The 21,877-nt window shown below is 57.3% G+C and overlaps 2 protein-coding genes across 10 annotated transcripts in view; one reads left to right on the top strand and one right to left on the bottom strand.

The window, feature by feature from the left end:
* The window catches only part of CEP104 (centrosomal protein 104), a 57,344-nt gene extending 52,231 nt beyond the window's left edge, over positions 1-5,113 (bottom strand). For 3 of the 5 annotated variants that reach the window (XM_019930957.3, XM_019930962.3, XM_033844488.2), the window contains exons 1-2: positions 4,889-5,110; positions 1,340-1,466 (exon numbers count right to left, since the gene is read on the bottom strand). In XM_019930957.3, coding sequence (XP_019786516.1) covers positions 1,340-1,452 — 113 coding nt within the window. In that variant the 5' untranslated portion in view covers positions 1,453-1,466; positions 4,889-5,110. Of the gene's footprint in view, positions 1-1,339; positions 1,467-4,888 lie in introns of all 5 variants that reach the window. The other 2 variants (XM_019930961.3, XM_073797005.1) reach the window with 2 other exon arrangements.
* A 137-nt stretch (positions 5,114-5,250) lies between these two features.
* DFFB (DNA fragmentation factor subunit beta) overlaps positions 5,251-21,877 on the top strand; it is an 18,368-nt gene continuing 1,741 nt past the window's right edge. Inside the window, exons 1-8 of one of the 5 annotated variants that reach the window (XM_019930969.2) lie at positions 5,251-5,497; positions 7,743-7,869; positions 10,900-11,088; positions 11,930-12,009; positions 12,809-12,886; positions 14,612-14,782; positions 16,029-16,129; positions 19,709-19,849. In XM_019930969.2, the coding sequence (XP_019786528.1) occupies positions 5,375-5,497; positions 7,743-7,869; positions 10,900-11,088; positions 11,930-12,009; positions 12,809-12,886; positions 14,612-14,782; positions 16,029-16,129; positions 19,709-19,748 (909 nt within the window). In that variant the 5' untranslated portion in view covers positions 5,251-5,374 and the 3' untranslated portion in view covers positions 19,749-19,849. Of the gene's footprint in view, positions 5,498-7,742; positions 7,870-10,899; positions 11,089-11,929; positions 12,010-12,808; positions 12,887-14,611; positions 14,783-16,028; positions 16,130-19,703; positions 19,850-21,877 lie in introns of those variants that run through there. The other 4 variants (XM_019930971.3, XM_019930967.3, XM_019930966.3 and 1 more) reach the window with 4 other exon arrangements.

Genomic DNA, 21,877 nt, shown 5'->3' with positions numbered 1-21,877 from the left:
AAACAAGTATAGGTCATGCCTTAGAAGAAATACCATGTCAAGATGTGAAAGAACCATATCAGTATTACTTTTATAAATATTACAAAAAAGCGGCCCTGTCTGTGTATTTAAGTACCTTTAATTCATGCATAAATGCTGAATAAGTGCATTTAGTAGGAAGGACCTCTGCTGAAGGGAAATGCAGGTGTGTGTGTGTGGGGAATGCAAGTGTATTTGCATAAAACCGTGGCCGCAGCTCACTCCGGGCCCCTGGGCTTGGGGAGAAGCAGGACTGGACTGATTCGTGAGTCTGGGGGGAGCGTGGATGTGACTGAGGCTGCCTGATGGAGGTGTTCCTCCAGCCCCCTTGGGCCTGGTGGGGCTGCCGGGCTGGCCCAGTCCTGGGATGCTACTTGCGCCCGGATAAAGCCCTTGTTCAGTATCAGCTTCATCAGCATTAAAGAGGCTATTTGTCCCCATCTGCTCTACTCTTTTGTTTCATTTCTCAGTTCACCGAGAGTGGAGTCTTGTTTGTCGGGTTCCCTCAGAAACGCCAAAAGGAAAATATATTTGAATTTTAAATGGGATTTACATTCAACTTTTTAGCAATATATCATCTGAATAAATGTAAGTCGCAGTATATGACTGAACGTAAATGTCATACAGATTCACATGTTCATGAATAGGAGCAAACAGTAAGCCTTCTACGCACTCTCGGAAAACAAGTCATGAGGAGTGAGATTCCCCGAGGAGGTGAGGGGACCAGGAGGTGAATGGCCTCAGGCGGCCGACACTAAGTCGGGGAAGCCAGATCAGGCCCTGGGGCAGCTCAACAACTAACTCTGCCCCACCTCTGGGGAAGAATGAAGGCTTCTCAGGAAAAGACTTAAATGTTTTAGAAAAATACTCACTGGTATTACATCACTCAAGTAATGAAGACTTTTAAAGGTGTACAAACATTCCAGATGAGTCTGAAAGGGACTTGGCTGAAGTCCTGTGTTACATGAAAGCAGTGAGATGTAAAATCTTTACCACCAAGCACAGAGAATGCGGGACTGGCCCTCAATCAGGGAACTGGGGGAGGGGCAGTTCTCCTTCCTCTCTTCCGTATTTGCATGCTTCTTAAGTGAATGTGGGTTAATGTTATAGGGAAAAAGGTCCAACAAATTTTCTTTAAAAACAGAAGGAAAAGAGTCCAGCGCGTAACTAGATGGGTGAGTCTGCAGCACAACCCGACCCTCGTGTGGTTCTGCCGTCTGAGTCGTAGTAAGACTAGCAGTTGAGACGGAGAGAGCCCATGCGCCCTTGAGGACCCACGGCCCTTGCCCCCCCCCGGCCCCCCCCCCCCCATCTGACCCACCTCGGTGACCTCCACCCGCTGACAGTCGGTGCATGGATCATTAGCTCCCGGGCACTGAAGCCGTCTTCGTGTCCAGATGAGCTGACAACTACGAATCCGATCTTGTGGGGCATTCTGCACGCTGGGGCTATGTATGAGAACAGGAAAGACTGCTTTAAGGGACTTAGTAGTACATCGTAACGTTGAAAGTGTTATTTCCTGCCTTGTTAATACACAAAGTAATTCCCAAACTAGTCAGGACTGTCCCATCACTTTGAAAGAGTCTAGTTCTTATTACACAATTTTTAAGATGCCTCTTGACTTTTCCCAAATACATGCCAAAAAGTTTGACCAGCGTTGTGGGTTGAACTGTGTCCCCCCAAAGCTATGCTGAGTCCTAACTCCTGGTGCCAGTGACGTGACCCCGTTTGGAAACAGGGTCCAATATGGGGTCATATTGGAATAGGATGGGCCCTGCTCCAACATGACTTGTGTCCTTATCAGAAAAGAGACAGGGACACACACAGACAGGGAGAAGCCAAGTGACAATGGCCGAGCAGCTGGAGCACTGCATCTACAAGCCAAGGAACGCCGAGTACTGTCTGGAGGCAGCAGAAGCTGGAAGGGGCCGGGAAGGAGCCTTCAGAGGAAGCGTGGCCCTGCACAAGTGCACCTTGATTTTGGACTTCTAGCCTCCGGGATAAATTTTTGTGGTTTTAAGTCATCCAGTTCGTGCTACTTTGTTATGGCAAAAACAAGGTCTTTTGCTAAGATATGAATATAAAGATTTTCAAATTATTAAGGAACTAATAAACCAGTGTGCTAATGAGTTATACAAAAATAAGGGGAAAGGGGGCCGTTTAATCAACGGCATAATCATTGCTAAATGAAAATGCTGATCAGCAGGGAGAGCAGAACCACGGCGGAACCTCAAGCACACAGGTGTTCTCCCCGGGCCTGGCGGAGGGGCTGCCTCTGGGCAGCTGCGCAAACCCCAGCTGCAGGATATCCTCGTCTCGGTGTCTCAGCACAGCTGGCTTGGCCCAGAGTCGCCCAGCACCGTTCTGAGGGCGGCTGCAGCGACGCCCAGTTTTGCCCACTCCTTTGAAAACAGCACCTCAATCCCAATTTCCCTCCGTGGTTCTGTCCTCCCCACACCCGGAACTGTGGGGCTGACGCCCATCCTGCCCCCCACAGATCCCCGCCTGAGGGGGCACGTTTCCCAGGCTTGGGTGGTCCATGAGTTCCACATCCCTCCTCAGGAACGGGCTCAGGGATGGAGACATGAGAACAGGACCCAAACTGGACCAAAGCCACTCAATCCCAGGACCCTGCGGAGGCTGTGGCCATAGCATAGTGTCTGCGGGGGCGGGGGGAGGGGGCTGCTGGAGGTCACCAGAGGGGAGATCCAGGCAGGGAGTGGAGCTGACACGGGGAAGCAGTGCTGAGAGAGGCAGAGACACCCTGTGAGCCTCAGGACTTAAAGCCCGAGCAACTCATGGACTTCCGGTTACTCTCCAGTGACTAAGCCTGTCGATGCTCTTCAGTCGGCCAATTTGAGTGAAGTATGCGACCAAGCGTCCTCACTAACACAGAGGATAAAGACTTCTCCAGAAAGTTCTCTGGGGTAGGACATACTATTAATGGAGATTTTCAGGAGGAGGTGACACATAAGCATATCCCACATGGAATGTGTTTGTTTTAACATGCTTGATACATGATCTAGATCTTCCTTTGACTTTTACTGAGAACCTGCAGAGGACCACGTCAATAAATTAATTCTTGGCTGGCACTCGCTAATGTTTCTTGGAATATACGAACAAAAGTATTTAAAATAGAAAGAGAAACCACTATTAAAGATCCCAGTTATTGTTTATACAAAGCTCACTGCAGGATATCACAGGAGAGAAAACCAAACTAACCCAGAAAGTAATAAAATGCAGGCGCAAAAAATGGACAAGTGTGATTTAACCCACGGCAACTGCACAGCCTGGCCTGTGTGCCAGCTCCCATGCCAGACATGGACTGGCCTCGCCCAGCCTTTGGCTCCTCCCACGTGCCCGGCTCGCAGCCTGGACTGACTCTCCCCTTGGCCTCCATACCTCCCCCTCCCCCGTCCCCTCTCCCTCAGTGCCAAGTCTCACTGGTCCCACCTTTGGAACAGTGACTGAATACGTCACCTCTTCTGGGTCCCACTGTGTTCTCTAGAAAACAACGGCCAGGTTTCCCCACGTGGAGTACTGCCCCCACCGGAAGAACCCTCCTCAAGCCCAACCTGCTGTTCTAACCCCCGCTTTCTGTCATGGATTCTAAAGTCCCTCCAAACTTACTAAAGCTCAGAGTTAGATCCCTGTGTCCTTCCATCACCTCTAAGAGCAGGGCCTGTTGCTTTCTATCCCACCTTGAAAACAGTAGGTACCTATGAAATATTTTCAACTGAGTATGATCACATATCCTGAAAGTCCAGAGATCTGAAATACTGTTTATTCATCTTGCTGACCTGTGTACTGACCTACTCCCTTACACCATACTTTTGTGTGCAGATGCATACATGTTTATACCTTCATCACAACTCTGACACCCCAGCTGTAGAGACGAGGAAACTGAGGCACAGAGAGGCCTGGCCCAGGGTCATCCGGCTATGAAGCCACACAGGCCGGGTTTGTTCTAAAGCTGGTCAGGTTCCAGAGCCTGGTCTTGACCAACACCCTCGGTTATGGTCCTAAGAGTTAGAAATGGGGCCCTTTAAATCCGAATAAAGGACGTGTCCACTATACTGTGCTGCCTCGATAAATCCAGAACACAGTCCTGGCATTTAGGAACCAGACAGGAGAAGTGCCTGGGAACCGCAGAGGCAACGCTGTTACGTCGGTTTGGGAATTCGAACAGGATTCCTTTATCGCCACGTCCTTCCGCCTTGTTCCCTAGGGTCCCCTTTGCGTAAACCTTCAAGTCTTCCCTAAGATACTTGCGGTGTCACTAAGGACACTAGTATTGGGCTCTATAAAAATCACATTAACATTCTGGGGAGAACCAAAGCTCTGTCGAGTGCGGGGCCCCGGTGCACAGCGATCCTCGCCTCAAAACGAGCGCCGGTTGCATTTACCCAGCAGCGATCACTCTCCCCCCGCGCCGCAGGACGAGGTGGGACCGTGGGGAGAAGGTAACTCGGCGGTTCCTCTTACGAAGTCTGCTTTTCACTACGCATCGGGGTGCTGAATCTCTACGTTAAACCGAAACACTTTACCAACTTCCGAACATCTTGCTACAAGACTAGGAGACAGACTTGTATCGTTTCCTTCTTAGGAAAACCTAAATGTTACACACTGAAATGGTTTTTTGGTCAAGCAACCTCAAGACTCGAAAGTGCCCCTGAGAATCCCCGAAACAGACGAGGCTGAAGAGCCAGCTCAGCACCGAGTCGGGGTCGCTGAGCCCGCACCGCCGCCAAACGCGGGGACCAAGCGCTGGCGCCGCCGGCCGCCCGGGGCGGTGACGCAGCGCGCTGGCCGCGCCCACGGAGGCCCTGCCGCCCACGGAGGCCCCGACGCCCCCGGCCCGCTCGTGTACCTGTCAGGACGTCCGCACGACCCGGGCTCTCCGCCGGCCCTCGGCAGCGCCGCGCCTCGGCGGAGCTCAGGAGGCGCCTCCTCCGCCGACCCGGGCCGGCCGGCACCCCCAAGCCGCAGCGCTGGTGGCAGCCGAGGAACAGCCCCGGCCGCCAGCGCCTGTTGCCCGGGCCGCGGCCGCCGCTCTCATGACAACCAGGCCGGCCCGCCCGGACCTCCGCGCGTGCGCGACCCCGCCCCGCCGCGCCTGCGCACAAGGCGAAGTCGCACCGCCTCTTCCTGGGCCTTCTGGGTAATGTAGTTTTCAGGGAACGGCGCCTGCGCACAAGGCGGGGTCATGCCGCCGCTTCCCGGGCCTTCTGGGTAGTGTAGTTTCGAGGGCGGGGGCGGCGCGGGGCCTTGATTCCCCTTCGTGGAAACCCCCAGGCGCGGACACACGGCGCGGCCCGCCGCGTAGGCGCCGCCCGCGGGGCCGGAGCCTCTGAGGATGTCTGCGGTGCTCCAGAAGCTCAAGAGGTTCAAGCTGCGGGCCCTGCACAACCAGAAGAAATTTGGGGTGGCGGGCAGGAACTGCGAGGAAGTGCTGCGGAAGGGCTGCCTCCACTTGCAGGTGCCCCGGGGTCCGGGAGGCGGGGGGCCTCCGCTTGCAGGTGCTCCCCGGGCCGAGGAGCTGGGGGCCGATGGGCTGGGGGCCTCTGCTTGCGGGCGCCCCGGGCCGCGTGGCGGTGGGGGTGGGGTGGGGCGAGTCTGACTGAGCGAGCCTTCCCAGAGCACTCTTTTTGAGCTGGGAAGATGTTGGCCCGTCGTCCTGCACTGTCAACACTGGCCGATCTCAGGCTGCACCGAGCCGCAGTGCGTCCCCGAGTAATGACAGTCGCTGGGAGGGGTCACTGTCCATATCCCCAGGGCGGAAAGCCTGAGCCTGACCACTGCCGACGGCCACGTGCCCGACCTCGGGCTCCATCCTGGCTCCTTACGTGGGCTCTCGTGGAGTCCACCTGTCGCCCTGTGAATCGGGCGCTAACACCCCCATTTCAAAGATGAGGAAACTGAGGCACCGAGCGACTAAGCAACGTGCCATAGACACTGAGGAAAGGCCGGTGTTTAAACCCCGGTCTAGCTACGCCGGAAGCCTCTTAGCCCAGCCTCTGCGGGTGCGGGGGCTGCAGGCGGGGGGCGGGGGAATTGGGGTCCTTCCCGGCTTCTGGGTCCTGGTGCCTGGTGCTGCATCTCAGCAGATGGCCTGAGTGAAGCCTCTGCCCCAGCGCTTAGGAGCCCACCCGCTTGGGAGAAATTTAGGGAGAATAGGAGGTGCTGCTTTTCTGCCTCAAAACCAGGGAGTGTGGGAGACATCTGGGCCCCAGGGAATTCCCATTTCCTGTGCTGCGGAGTAGCCCCCAACCTCCTCCTCTGGCTCCTCGGCCCCGTCAGAGCAGGGGGACTTTGTAGAGAGGCCTGGGAAACTTCCCCCTTCTGACCGTGAGCATCACGACATCTCTGGCCTGAGACCCAGGGACTTGGTTCCAGTGCTCGTAGGCTCAAGTGCTCCAGGGCACAGGCCGTTCCCTGCCTGGTTTCCCCTGGTGTAGAATGAAGGGTTGGGCTCAGAGGCCTCTAAAAGCCCTTTGGCACGAATATTCTAGGTATTTCAGCCATTGTTCTTACCCTTATTGAATTAATTTTCTCGACTGGGCTTAGAGCAGTGCTGGGGTTGTGTGTGCATGTGTGGGGTCGGGGAGAGGGGAGGAGTTGCTATTAAAAATGGATATGGGGAGGGGGAAGGGTAAGCTGTGACAAAGCGAGAGAGTGGCATGAACATATATACACTACCAAACCTAAAATAGGTAGCTAGTGGGAAGCAGCTGCATAGCACAGGGAGATCAGCTCGGTGCTTTGTGACCACCTAGAGGGGTGGGATAGGGAGGGTGGGAGGGAGGGAGACGCAAGAGGGAAGAGCTATGGGAACATATGTATATGTATAACTGATTCACTTTGTTATAAAGCAGAAACTAACACACCATTGTAAAGCAATTATACTCCAATAAAGATGTAAAAAAAAATTCGTAAAACTGATTGGTGTCGAGCAACAGAGGACTAAACCTCAGCAAGTTAAGAGTCCTGTGTGCTGATCACACTTCCGTGGCCAGAGGCGGTGGGTCCTGCTCAGTAAAGATGTTCTCCTTAACTCATTGGTGCCCAGGGAGAAACTCGAGCGCTAGGCGATGTGTCCTGACACCTGTCAGGCAATGAGCCTCATTGATGGGGATGTGTTTACGGGCTTAGTGCAAGCAGTCAAGGGTCATTTTTGGAAACAGGCTTGGATTTTTTTTTTTTTTTTTTTTTTTTGCTGTACGCGGGCCTCTCACCGCCGCGGCCTGAGCACAGGCTCCGGACGCGGACGCGCAGGCCCAGCGGCCATGGCCCACGGGCCCAGCTACTCCGCGGCATGTGGGATCCTCCTGGACCGGGGCACGAACCCGTGTCCCCCGCATGGGCAGGCGGACTCACAACCACTGCGCCACCAGGGAAGCCCACAGGCTTGGATTTTAAAGTGCCCTGGAGGAGCTCGGTTTGAAGGGTCCGAGTGGTGAATCCTGCAAAGCGGTTATCACCGTGTATGTATTTCTATGACTTTCCAGGTCTTAGAACGACCTACAGTAGGTGCCCTTGTTTGGACGTGCTCTGTCCGTGCAGACTGCATCTCGAGTGGGATTCTTTACAGCGTAGTAGTTCCTTCTTGTTCTCTGTGAGGGCTGCAGATGGGAAGACCTCAGGTCGCCACCCCAAGACTGGGCCGCCCGAGATCCAGGAAGTAAGCATCCCACCCTGCTCTCCCCTCCCCCTCTTCTTCCCAGCTCCCCGTTCCTGGCTCCACCCTGTGTCTCTACGAGGATGGCACGGAGGTGACTGGAGATTACTTCTGGAGTGTCCCCGATGACTCGGAGCTCGTGCTTCTCACTGCGGGGCAGACCTGGCAGGGTTGTAAGTGGCGGGGACCTTGGAGATCTGTGGGGAAGCTGGTGCGGCTTTGGAGGTGCAGAGGGCCTGCCTGGGGGTGCCAGCCCCGGGAGGGAGGGGTCCCCCTTACTCTGGGCTCTGAAGGAGGAAGCCCCGGAGGCAGAATCAGATGGCAGTGTTGTCCATCCTCTTGGCCAGGAGGCCAGTGGTCCAGCTGGTTGGTCTATGTGTCTTTTTAAGAAATTCCTTTAGTTTTATCTACATTCATTTGAAGTGTCCTAGTAACCCCTAAGGGCAGAAGGGAGGGCTCTGCGGGTGGGAGCCTGCCCAGTTTTGCGGGTAAGGCAGAGCCAGAGAGAGAGGCTGTCCTGTTCTGCTGGACTTTGTTGCGGAAAATAATCAATAACCAATCAGTAATAAGAACAGAACAGTTTTATCTGAGCCGGACTGAGGCCTATAGCCCAGAAGCCCTCTTCCCAGGTTACTCTGAGAAACTGCTCCAGAGAAGCAGGGTTTTCAGCACAGTTTTATGTCTTGTCAGAACAAAGACCCTTAAACAAGGCAGGGATGCATTTCTCCGAGGTTTCAAAAAAAACCAGACCAGCACGTACACAGCGAGTCAGCATGGGCTTGGCACCTGGGAGGGAGCCTTACGATCGAGGGAGTAACCAGCATTGGTGTCCCAGGAAGAGGGGCATTAATTTTTATCTTTAACATGGATGTTCTTTACTTCTGGTCAGTGCGCCCTTTTCTTTAATAATTAAAGCAGATGTGCAGTGTATGTTTGATCAGCCACAAAAAGGCTGTTTTAGTTAGCATCAAATGCACGTTAACTCATGTGGAAGCCAGAACAACGTCCCTGCATCTCAATATGTAAACATTTCTTTTATCAACTGTCTCAGGGATGGGCTGGTGGCTGATGCTGTGCTCAGTGTCTGGTCTCTGTCGGGTTTGCGGACACACCGTCCTTAGGCTCCTGTCGGGGCTGCCTTATTGGAGCAGGTGCTCTTGGAGTTGGTTCTTTAGGGGAGTCTGTGCTGGATGACAAGTGATACTCTGGAGCCATAGGCCGGGGGCCAGGTGTGTGCCCTTTCCCTGGGAGGGTCGTCTGGCCCTTGTGCAAAGGGGCTTCCATTTCAGGAGATGTTTCTGGTGCCTGGGGAAGGAAGTGGAGCTCTGAGAACCGAGGTTGTCCTACCTCCTCTGCCGAAAGGGCGGAGAGAGAAGCCTGAGAGCAGTGCAGGTGTGGCCTCGCCCCTCGGTTGGGACGCTGCTGTCAGCAGTGAAGGTGACATGTCTGCTGTGCGCTCCTAGTGGCAAGCAGCTGTGCTCCTTGTACTTCTAGAGAATTAAGTCTCAATAAAGTTGTTAAAAAAGAAAAGAAAAGGAACTGCACGCCGCTTTCCAGAGCTGCAGTCCCATCTTACCTCCACAGCAGGGACGAGAACGGCCTCTCCAGCTCTTGGCATTGTCGCTCTTTTCACTTTAGCCGTTCTGGTGGGTGTGCGATGGTGTCTGGACTTGCATTTCCCTCCCGACGGATGGTGTTGACCATCTTCTCCTGGGCTGATTTACCATCTGTAAACCTTCCTGTGAAGTGTCTTTTGTCCATTGTCTAATGGGGTGTTTTTTACGGTTGAGTTTTGTGAGTTTTTTCCTAATATATTCTGGATGAGTCTTTGTCAGATGTGTTGTTGACACTGATCTTTTCTCCCAGTCTGCAGCTTGTCTTTTTTTTTTTATAAATATGTTCTTATGACCATTATGCTTTTATTTCTGTGAGAAGGATTCCTAGGAGTAGAATTGCTGAGCCAAAGAGTATATGTGATTTTTTTAAAATAAATTTATTTATTTTATTAATCTTTTTTGGCTGCGTTGGGTCTTCGTTGCTGTGCGCGGGCTCTCTCTAGTTGTGACGAGCGGGGGCTACTCTTTGTTGCGGTGTGCGGGCTTCTCCTTGCGGGGGCTTCTCTTGTTGCGGAGCATGGGCTCTAGGGGCACAGGCTTCAGTAGTTGCGGCACTTGGGCTCAGTAGTTGTGGTGCATGGGCTCTAGAGCGCAGGCCCAGTAGTTGTGGCGTGCAGGCTCTAGAGCGCAGGCTCAGTAGTTGTGGCGCGCGGGCTCTAGAGCTCAGGCTCAGTAGTTGTGGCGCGCGGGCTATAGAGCGCAGGCCCAGTAGTTGGGGCTTGCGGGCTATAGAGCACAGGCTCAGTAGTTGTGGCACACGGGCTTAGTTGCTCCGCAGCGTGTGGGATCTTCCCGGACCAGGGCTCGAACCCGTGTCCCCTGCATTGGCAGGCGGATTCTTAACCACTGCGCCACCAGGGAAGTCCCTGCGGCTTGTCTTTTCGTTCTCTTAACCGCGTCTTTCATGGAGTAAAATTTTTAATTTTGATGAAATCCAACTTGTCCCTTTTTATCCTTCTCCGCGTATGGCTTTGGTGTTCAGTCTGAGACCTTTTCACGAAGCTTTAGGTCTTGAAGGTTTTCTCTGTCTTTATGCGCCAGTTGCTATGATCATGTGACTTTTCTTGGTTAGCCTGTTGAGGGTGGATCACACTGATTGATGTTTGGACCCTGAGTGGCCCCATATCCCTGGAACGACCCTCGGGACCGTGCGGCCTGTTCCTCGCGTGCGTCTGGACTTCTGTTTGTAGGACGCTGTGAAGCCCTCGGTCCCAAGTGCCTGCTCGGAGGGCTTGCGGCTTTCGGGTGTGAGCGGAAAGGCCCCGGGAGCCAGCAGGACAGTGAAGGGACAAACCTGGAGTGTGAGAGGTCTCGAGGGAGGTCCCAAGACGAGGTGATTTCACTTGGAGGAAGGAAGGCTGAGGGGAAGGGCGGCAACTCGCTTGGGTGGCTTTCGTTTTCCAAACTGCGTCCCGTGTCCTCCCTGTCTGTCCTCATACCAGCCGGGCGCGGGCAGCCAGGCCTAAGGCCCGGAACCCTGGGCTGGTGACTGTCGGGGCAGGGGTCTGGCTGGTCCTGGGGGAGGAGGTGGTCTCCCCGAGGCAGTGCTCCAAAGCCTGGTGGCCTCTCTGTTCCCTTTGGTGGCAGACGTGAGTGACATCAGCCGCTTCCTGAGCGTGTTCCAGGAGCCGCACGCAGAGCTTATCCAGGCCGCCCGACAGCTGCTGTCGGACGAGCGGGCCCCGCTGCGTCAGAAGCTCCTGGCCGACCTGCTGGGCACCGTCAGCGAGAACATCGCAGCCGAGACCAGGGCCGAGGACGCGCCATGGTTCGAAGGTGCCTCACGGATTCGGGCCTGGAGGGAGCGGGTGGGGAGTGCTTCCTCCGGGCCAGCTTGCTGGGACATGGGATCTGTGTCAGTTCCCATACCAGGGGCTCCCCAAGCACGGGGCCAGGGGCCAGGCAGCCCTGGGACTGGCCGTTTTATTTTTATTTAATTTTCAATTGTGGTCAAGTAGGCATAAGGTAAAATTCACCGTCTTTACCGTTTTCAGGCATATAGTTCGCTGGCATTAAATATCTTCCCGTTGTTGTGCAGCGTCACCACCATCTGTCCTCAGACATTTTCATCTTCCCAAACTGAAGCTCTGCCCACACTGAACATCGCTCCCCACCCTCCGCAGCCGTGGCCCCCAGCCTTCTTCCTGCCCCTGTGATTCTGACTCCTCCAGGGGCCTCGTACGAGTGGGATCGGCGTCTCAGCATTTAATGTGTCCGTGGTTCATCCATGTGGAGGCAGGTGTCAGGATTCCCTTCCTCTTTGAGGCTGCGTGATATTCCATCACCTGGGTGGACCACATCTTCTTTATCCATTCACCTGGGCTGCTCCCACCTTTTTGACTGGCCTCTCAAGCCAGGCGGAGGGAGCCCTGAGCGACTGCAGCCCTCTTGGGAAAGGGGCTTGGAGGTGCCACCAGGCAGGAGCCCCTCGGTGGCCTCTGAGATGCTCTGTGCTGGTGGACCAGACTTCTCCCCAAATGAACAAAATCCAGGGATAGCGTGCAGGTCCCCATTAGAACGTCTCTAGATGGAGCTGAGCAAAACGGCCCTCACCTTCCGCCCCTCCTGGGAGAGCACGGGCCCTGGGCTCCAGGCGTCTTGTCTCTCCTTCCGGCAGGTTTGGAGTCCCGGTTTAGGAACAAGTCTGGCTACCTGAGATACAGCTGTGAGAGCCGGATCCGGAGCTACCTGAGAGAGGTAGGTCCACACTGATGCTGGGTGTGCCAGGCGGGTTTGGAAGCGGGCTCTGCTGTTGGGACTCTGCTCCAGGGCCAGCATGGATGTTGGAGGAGCGCACAGGCTGGCGTGGGTGCAGGTTCAGGTGCAGGTGCTGGTATAAGTGCTGGGATGGGTGCTGGCGTGGGTGCAGGTTCAGGTGCAGGTGCTGGTGTAAGTGCTGGGGTGGGTGCTGGCATGGGTGCAGGTTCAGGGGCAGGTGCTGCTGTGGATGCCAGTCTGGGTGCAGGTGGACGTGAGCCAGCAATGGATGGGCCGCTTGCCCGGAGAGCCCCCCGCACGGCCGACATCTGGCTTCCACTTGTCAGAGCTCAAGCTGGGTCCGGGGTTGCAGACTTTGCCTCCCTGCAGTCTGCGTGAACTCTCCCTACGGGCTGTGAGTAGTGAACCCACCTTTGAACGCCTTCATCTGTTGGGCGGTTCAGTTTCGACGTGAACTCATCCCAAGTAGCCGTCTCCGTCCACCATTAGCTTGGATGGACGCCCACACGGTGGGTGGGGAGCGGCAGCTGCTCTTCTGTCTCCAGCGCTGCTGTTGACTTTCCCGTCTGTGCGAGGCGCAGCTGCCTGACCTCCAAGAAGCAGCAGCAGGGGCTCCGAGTCGTGGTGGGTCCAGGCTCTGACTCTGGGCTCCCCTCCGGGAGGTGTGAGAAGCAGACTGATACAGGTTGAGAGCCGAAAGTCTCCGATGGAGACGCACTTCACCTCCGAGGAGAAATGGGTCCTCGGGCCCAGTGCACTCTGTCCCGCTCCTTTTCAGCAGGGAGGTGACCCAGCTGACAGACGACCTTCAGCAGGGCAGGCCGTGGAGGGGACTGGTGCCCGTGGTGCTTTGGGGGTGCGTTGCCCCCTCTCTGGAGGATAACCTGGGTGCTTGACTGGCCCCTGAGGCTGGGTTCTGGGCAGATCTCCTCCACCCTTCATGGGAGGACAGGCGGCAGGGGGTGGGTTTGGGGGCAGCGGCAGGCAAGGGCCCTCAGGCTCTGCCCTCTGTGCCAGCTCCTCAGAGAACTGGCGCTGGAGCCCGGGGGTGGGCTGGGCGCTCCCCGCAGAGGCCCGTGGGCGCCATTGCCCCTGTGCTGCGTGGCTGGACGTCAGCCGTGGGGCGTCTTGTTCGTCCTTTGCAGACACCCGCCCCCCGCACCCCTCACCTGCGCCTGGCTGCACGTTGGTGCCGCAGAACTGCCCACACGTGCTCTGTTGAGATCCCGTTACACAGAAGGAAACCTCAGGACTGGGGTGTCTGAGGTCCTGGGGCCTGGTCCAGATCCCCCTCTCCCCCTGCCCCCATCTCTGCCTGAAAGTGGCCACCCTCAGGCTCCTTCTGTTGCTGAGGACACGCTCCCCGCGCTGGCGGGTGGGCATCTCCAGGGCATCATTCCCAGCCCCTGCTGGATGCAGCCCCCTGTCCGGTGATGACCCATCTGCTGCCCTGCTGTCACTCCCACTGGGCCAGGCGGTCTCCTTGCTTCTGCCCAGCGCTCATTGTGGGCCCAGCTGTGCCCATGGGTGCGACTCTCCACCTGCGCCCCAGTGGGCGGCAGTGCGCTGCTCACTCCTCACCTGCACACTTCCTCTCGGGTTTCAAAGCAGTGGGCAGTGCTTGGGAGACAGGGCGGCCGCGATGCCTGGAGCTTGAGTTCTTACCTCATTGTGACCGAAGCTCCATCTCACGGGCCCAGAGAAATTTCCCAGCGTCAGACACGCACAGGCGGTGTGAGCTCAGGCCCCCGACCTCCGGGCCGCGCCGGGACCCCAGGGGGCGGGGGCCGGATCCCGACCTCCGGGCCGCGCCGGGACCCCAGGGGGCGGGGGCCAGACCCCAGACCTCCGGGCTGTGCTGGAACCCCAGGGGGCGGGGGCCGGATCCCCGACCTCGGGGCCATGCCGGGACCCCAGGGGGCGGGGGCCAGACCCCCGACCTCCGCGCTGTGCTGGAACCCCAGGGGGCGGGGGCCGGATCCCCGACCTCGGGGCCGTGCCGGGACCCCAGGGGGCGGGGCCCGGATCCCGACCTCGGGGCCGTGCCGGGACCCCAGGGGGCGGGGGCCAGACCCCAGACCTCCGGGCTGTGCTGGAACCCCAGGGGGCGGGGGCCGGATCCCCGACCTCGGGGCCATTCCGGGACCCCAGGGGGCGGGGGCCAGACCCCCGACCTCCGCGCTGTGCTGGAACCCCAGGGGGCGGGGGCCGGATCCCCGACCTCGGGGCCGTGCCGGGACCCCAGGGGGCGGGGCCCGGATCCCGACCTCGGGGCCGCGCCGGGACCCCAGGGGGCGGGGGCCAGACCCCAGACCTCCGGGCTGTGCTGGAACCCCAGGGGGCGGGGGCCGGATCCCCGACCTCGGGGCCATGCCGGGACCCCAGGGGGCGGGGGCCAGACCCCCGACCTCCGCGCTGTGCTGGAACCCCAGGGGGCGGGGCCCGGATCCCGACCTCGGGGCCGCGCTGGGACCCCAGGGGGCGGGACTCTGAGGGCTGTGGCGTTGGTGGACCGGGACCCCGGCGGCGGTGGGCTTTCGGGCGCATGGCCCGCGTCCAGCGGTGCCCCTGCCTCTTCTAGGTGACGTCTGGCGCGTCCCTGGTTGTGACGGAGGCTCGGGAAGAGTACCTGCGGGTCGTGGGTGCCATGTGTCAGAAGCTCCAGGCCGCCCGCTACAACAGCAGCTACTTCGACAGGGGGGCAAAGGCTGGCCGCCGGCTCTGCACGCCCGAAGGCTGGTTCTCCTGCCAGGTGAGCTACAAGCGCGTGCCCGGGGCCACCCCGGCCAGGGCCTGGTGAGCTGGGGCAGCTCTCGGGGTGAGGGAGGGTCTCAGCCAGTGGCTCCCAGACGTCAGTGGTGTCAGAACCCCCTGGAGGGCTCGTGAGCCCCCTGGGCCCCTCCCGGGGCCTCTGTTGCAGCAGCTCTGGTGAGGCCTGAGAGCCTGCATTTCTGACACGTGCCACAGTGATGCTGGTTCAGGGCCCTCACTTGAGAACCGCTTTGGCGGGTGCGGGCGGCAGGACACAACTGCTCGTGAGCCGAGACCCCACCCTGGTGTGAGAGGAGGGATGGCATTCGTTTGGGTGGCTGATGCGTGTTTTGCTCCCCTGGGAAATCCTGGATGAGAGAGCATCAGGATTGCAGGGTGGTGGCCGGATGTGGCATTTCGGGCTCTGGCTGAGCTTGGCACCGCGGTGGGTGGCATCAGCTGGAAGCAGCATTCTGAGCTGTGGAGACAGCTAAGGGCACATCTTGCGCTTTGCAAGCTGTACGTTGCGCTTCAGTAAAATCCACTCCTGCCGCTGGCGCTGGGACCAGAGTGGGCAGGGGTGGGCACGGCCTCCCTCCCATAGGCCCCCATGCCTCTGTCCCCACCGGGCAGCCCCTCCCACGCGTGACGGGCCCTGAACATCCAAACGCCGTTCCTTCCCAGCTGGCTTCGCGTCACACCTCACACACAGCCGACCTCTCCCTCCCGGGGGGGTGCGCCTGGAGCCTGGCAGTGTGTGTGGCGGAGACAGAGACCAGACCCTTCACCCCGGCCTGGGCAGGCTCTGGGTCAAAGGCCTCTAAGCGAGTCGGGCGGTAGGCTTCCTGCGGGGCGGCTGTGAGGGCCCTCGGGGGCCGGAGTGGGGCTGGGGGCTTCAGGGAGGAGGAGATGTTTTCGCACGTCTCCGAGGCCCAGCCTGTGCAGGGTCTCAGGGAAATGCCGGGAAGCCGTGGAGGAGACAGGAGGGGAGCAGTCGTGTGATGGGAGCAGCATGGGGAAAGCTGGCACCCCAAACGGCCAATAGGCTCACTTGTCCCCTTGGCAGCCGCAGAGCATCACCCCGGGGTCATGAGGGAATGGGGTGCCGTTCCAGGGCAGGATGCTTTACCTCCTGAACAGACTCTTTATAGGGGCCTGGCCCCGCCAAGGGGTGCCTCTGTCGCGGGCGGAGCGGCAGTGAGATGCTCCTTGGCTTCGTGGCCTTTACCTTCTCTCTTTCGGCCCAGGGTCCCTTTGACGTGGACGACTGTGCTTCCAGACACTCCATCAACCCCTACAGCAACAGGGAGAGCCGCGTCCTCTTTAGCACCTGGAACCTGGACCACGTGTGAGTGCGTGGGGCTGAAGGCCACAACCACAGACCCGGAGTGCACCTGCGACCTGGCGCTGCCCGGCCTCCACGGCTGGCGGGCTGCCTGGTGCGCCACGCGCCCAGCGCACGTGTCACGGACCCACAGACGTCGTGGGCGTGTGGCGTGGAAGGCGTTGCCGGGATCGTGCGGTGCTGACGCTCCTGGGCTGCGTGGCGGGTGTCACTCAGCGCGGTGGGCTCACATCCCCGTCCGCACCTGTGCAACCCCGCGCGTCCCCTCCCACCGCCAGCGCCCACCTGTGGGCGGAGGCAGTGGTCGGCAGCTGCGGGCCCGGTCGGTGTGGCACGGGCACCCTGTGTGGGGTCCTTGCCTCGCCCAGGGAGTGGGAGCTCTGCGTTGTGACGTGTAGGGCGTTTCCTGCTTCAACCAGGGTTAGCAGGTCTTGGCTGGCAGGATCATTTTATGTGTGTGTTAGCTCATTCTAAAAACAAGGGCAGAAATGGACAATTTTATTATTTTCACTGAGATGCTTTTCTTGTTGACCCCTGAACAACGTGGGGTTTGAACTGCGTGGCTGCACTTACACGTGGAGTTTTCAGTAGGAAATACTAGAGTACTGCTCCATCCACATCGGTTGACTCTGCGGATACCGAGCCGCGGATACGAAGGAACCCTGCACGCAGAGGGCCTCCTGTAAAGTTACACGTGGATTTTTGCCTGCGTCGGGTGCTGGCTGCTAACGTCCCCTGTCTCCCGTCCTGCGTGTTGCCGGGTTGCTCTCCAGGGTGGTCCCACCGACACCCTCACTGGCTGTGAGTTCACGCGCCCCAGGCTTCACCACCTCTTGGTATCAGTACTCTTTTTGCGTTCTCCCAGTCTGATGGGCGAGAAAGAGATTCTCCTGTTGTAATTCATTTGCCTGATTACTAGGAAGGTTGAACGTCCGTGTGTTTATTGGCCACTTGTGTTCTGTGAAGTGGCTCTTGCTTCCTCTGCTCAGTTTTTACTGGGCTTTGGTTTTCTAATTAATTTGTAAGAATTCTTTACACGTCCTGGTTACTGATTCTCTGGTGGCTCTTTGTGTTACAGGTATGTTTTTACAGTTTGGGCTTGTCTCTCGCTTCTGGGATGTCTTTGATCGTCACGGGTTTAAATTCCAGTGTACTGAGATGTAGCTCTTCTTTTTTGTGTGAAATCCTTCCCTTCCTGTATCATGAAGATACCCTAGTTTTTCTCTACTGGTTGGCTGTGCTGTTTCTTACCTGCCTGGAGCACCCCAAGATGATCTCTGGGCTCCATGCCATCTGTCTGCTCCTGTGTTTTCACGGCCCACTAGGGGCCACACCGCCAGCATCTAAGGAGGGAAACAGGCCGGCCTAGAAGAGAACACGGATGAAGCAGCAGTGTGCACGCCAGACCCTGAGTCATGTCTCCTGAAACGTGCCAGTTACACTGCCGCTCTTCTTCTAAATACACATACGTCCACATAGATACACGTACTGGCTTTTAATTTCAAATGTGGTTTTGACAGCAGGCAGCGGGGGTTTGAAAACACTGGTCTGATTGTTTCCCTGAGACGTGGCCACAGGCCCACCCCGACTCTGATGGGGCTGAAGCCACAAGCCACGTGTTTAAATAGTTAAACACTAAAGAGTAACAAACTGTCAGTACAGCACGTGCTGTCCTCCCCCTTGGACTGTGTCACCGCGGCCCAGGCCAGGTTCCTGGTCCCAGGCGGCGGACTTCTCAGGGCTCCGGGACGTGGCCGCAGTGGCCTGCAGTCCACAGCCTGCCCTCTTCTCTCACCCCTCGGGCCCCCTCACGCCACAAGGGCTGCACCGCGCATGTGCAGGCTTAGGGGTGCACGTACGGGGGTGCAGCCTGTCCTGGGAGGATGTTCCACGCCTGAGTTCCGGGCGTGTGGGCTGGGCGGCGGGCAGGGGTCCTGTTCCCCGAGGGCTAAGGGCGCCTCCTCCAATACCCGGTGTTGCGAGAAGTCTTCCTGTCTGGGATCAGTGCTTCCCTCCCTCTTTTCAAAACCATCCTCGGCCTTTTCCTTAACTTCATTCATTTGCCTTTCATTTTGCATCCCTTCTTTCTGCTTTTTCGGGTTTCTTCTTGCTTACCAGTTAATTTGCATCTCTCCTGTTTTCTGACGTGTACATTTCAGGCTATCAGTTTCAGCTTTAGTTACCACTGTGCGTTCGGTAATTTTACTGTTATTCAGGGGTAAGGATTCTGTCATTTCCGTCGTGATGTTATCCCTGCTCCGTGAACTGGTTAGAAGTGGGCATTTGTTTTCAGTTGCCGCCAGGTTCCTAGTTGCCTCTCCTGGTGCCCGCTCGCAGCTGTGGTCACTCACGCCTCCTCTGAGCCTCAGTGGCGGGGGCGTGAGTGCGAGCGGCCTCAGATCTGCGTGGCTGGATTTAAGCTGCTCTGCCGTCTTTCCGCCCCTTTCTTGTCGACTCTGACATGTCTCCGGGTTTGGGTGAGTGTCCCACTTGCTCTTATTCCCATGGGGTCCGAGATGGTCCCATCAGAGCTGACGGCTGCCGTCCTCTGCCCGTGTGGTGATGGCCGTGCTCCCCATCAGCATCGCGCTCTGCCAGGTCAGTGGTGTTGGCACGTCCCCAGCGTCTTTCTGCAGCCAGGACAGCGTCTGGCCACTGTGGCCAGTGTTGGTGGAATGAATAGGAAATGTGTTTGGACTTCTTCAGCCCTCTATTCTGGGTTCCCAGTCACCGTTCCGGTCCTTCCCTTTTGGGTCTCCTTTGTGCTTTCTGTGTGTTTAACCGAGTTTTCCTTTTCCGTTGCCCATCACCCCACCCTTCGGTGGTTTGGGAAATAGATGTCTGCTTGTGTTCCCTTAGTGGGGCCCCTGGGAGAAGCACATCGGAAGCAGAATTGTGTCCCCCTTGCCCCCAGGCCCCGTGGAGTCACCTTGGTGTCACCCCCTCTGCTCGCTGTGAGCCCTGCACAAAGTGTGGGCGTGTTCCCGGGGTCGGTCCTCGATTACGCTCACCCACAGATCACATGGCACTCAGCCTCACTCCCTGATGATGAGGGTCCGGGGGTCGTAGAAAGGCCCTGAGCGCTTGTTGAGCTGACGTGACTCCAGGCCGGCGGCCACTTGGCCCGCAGTGCTTTGGAGACATGACACCTCATCTTCTGGCGTCTGTTCACAAGGCTGCCGTCAGTCTCCTCTGCCTTTTCTGTGGCAGCTTTAGACTTTCCCTTTCTCTTTGAAAATGATGCGTATCTAGTACTGATCTCCATTTTAAATTCTGACCGGGACTTGTATTCTCTGCTCTGAAGATGTGTCTGTCTTTAATTTTGGGAAGCTCTTCAGCGTTGATTCTCTGACTCCCCCTCACGTACCTGGACCAGCTCCTCCATCCTCCTTGTGCTGCATCTGCTCTTACACATTCCCTTTCCCGGGGACTTCCTGCCACAGACTGAACTGTGTCCCCCAAATTCATGTGCTGAAGCCCTAACCCCAGGGTGACTGTGTCTGGGGATAGGCTCTTCAGGAGGTGATTAAGCGTAAATGAGGTTGGAAGGGAGGATCTGATAGGACTGATCTGATAGGACAGTGGTCTCATAAGAAGAGAGGGCTTGCTCTCCACCACGTGAGGACGCAGCGAGGGGGCAGCCGTCTGCGAGCCAGGAAGACACTTCTCACCAGAACCCGACCACGCTGGCCCTCTGATCTCAGAATCCCAGCCTGCAGAACGGTGAGAAAACTGATTTCTGTTGTTTACGCCGCCCGGTCTATGGTATCTCGTTGCGGTGGCCCGAGCTGACACACTTCCTGTGCGTTCAGTTCACGCATTCTCTCTTCAGCTCTGTTGCATTCCGTCTGTGCGTTCAGCATTGAGTACATATTTCCTTTCTACAAGTGCTTTTGGGTTATTTTTAAAAAACACGCCTCTTCATGCCAGTCTGCTTTCATTTTTATTTTTTAGTTTAAATACACTTATTTTATGGTTGTGTGCAAAGAGAGGTCTGGCCTTTGCCCCTGACCCCTGGGAGGTCACCTCTGAGCCCTCGGAGTGTCCTGCCTGCTAGTGTGTCTGTTTCCCTGGGGCCGGGGATCACTGGACAGCCTAACAGTGTGACCAAGGTGGGGGGTTTGGGTCACGTGGTTTCAGCTTGCCCTCTGGGGGTGCTGGGGATGAGGTCAGCTGTGCCCACATGGCAGAGCCCCAGCAAAGACTCTGGGTGCCGAGGCTCAGGGAGCGAGCCTGTCTGCTGATTCTCCATGTGTGTGGTCACCACCACTGCTGGGAGCACTGTCCATGACTCCCTGGGGAGGGGATGGCCGGAGCTGCCCTGGACGCCCCGCCCTGTGTGTCCCTAACCTTGGATGGTTTTAATTTGCATGCTTTCGTGGCTGTAAACTGTAAGTGTGGAGGCTCTCGGGGCCTTCCGAGTCCTTTCAGCGAACTGTGGACCCTGAGGGTGTTCTCGGGGCCCTGAGCTCTGCAGTTGGCGGCAGAGGGAGTGGTCTGTGTTAAGATCCCTGGGGGTTCTGGGGGCGCCACCGTTGGCTGCATCCTTCTGTGCATTGCAGTGCATTCCTTGTGCTTTGCGTGTGTCTGGGCCATGAGTTCGTCCTCGGTGGGAGGTGTCTGCAGACGGCCCGGGTGTCCCCACCGAGCGGTTCTGCATGTTTCCACCAGGTGCCCGGGGCTTTCAGGGGGCTTTCCTTGCTCGCGGGTTCCCTACCACGTGCAGCGTAAAGTTGGACGTGTGAGAGGTGGGCTGATGGTCCTGGTTTTCCGCGTGACTGGAGGACGGTCACACTAGTGGTGCCCTGTGACCAGCACCTGCCGGGTGTGCTTACCTCGTCCCTCCACTGCATCAAGCAGACAGGAACCTGGGGGTGCCTGGCAAGGGTTCGCACATTCACCACGCCGGGGAGCCTGACTTGGCCTCCTGGAGGATGAAAGACCCCGCGAGGAGAAGGGCCAGCCCCTGGCCAACCCCCCAGCAGAGTGCAGCCCCGTGACTGGGCCAGGACAACCCACAGAACCGCTAGGTTTTGGGGGGCTGGTTATGCAGCAGTTGGTAATTGATGCAGAGGCTTTTCCTTCCCCTCACAAAGCCCTGGACCCCCAGCAGCACCTGTTCCTCCCCTAATGGCTGGGGTGGGAATCTCGGCCCACCCCTCCTGGCTCTTGAGGGCCCCGGGGGCCTCCATCAGGACCGGAACCCTGTTGAGCTGTGGAGTGTAGCTCAGTCCTGTGGTCCAGCATTGGTTTCTGTGTCTGCAGAGGGGAGCTGCCTTCTTTCTTTTACTCTCAGATACTTATTTATTGTTACCTTTTCTGTGTTGTGGGGGACAGGATTCTATGCCGGTCTATTTGCCACCAGCCCCCCGAGCTGTGCTGTTTCCAATTCCATCTTGTCAAGTTTACAAGCTTCTAGGCTGGTTACTTAGGTCTTTTGAACTGTTGCTTATAAGTGAAAGCAGTTTACACAAAGATAACATCACGATTGTTTTAAGTGGATACACATATGCGTATAAAAGTACAGGATGAACTTTGGAAAGACACATGTCAGACCCTTAATAGAGATCGTCTCTGGGAAGGGAAGGCGGGAAGTGAGAGCGAAGGCTGCAGCTGGAGGTGACTTTAGCTTCATTTGTAAGATTCTCTTTAAAAACGTTCGTACAGTATCAGGTAATTGCTAAGTCTGCACATAGCCAAAGTGTGAACCAAGGAAGCCAAGTTGTTGGTGAGTGAGTGTGATGGGACTAT

The sequence above is a fragment of the Tursiops truncatus genome, chromosome 1 (assembly GCF_011762595.2).
Source record: "Tursiops truncatus isolate mTurTru1 chromosome 1, mTurTru1.mat.Y, whole genome shotgun sequence".
In the NCBI taxonomy this organism is placed as follows: domain Eukaryota; kingdom Metazoa; phylum Chordata; class Mammalia; order Artiodactyla; family Delphinidae; genus Tursiops; species Tursiops truncatus.
This window is presented reverse-complemented; position numbering and strand designations above follow the sequence as displayed.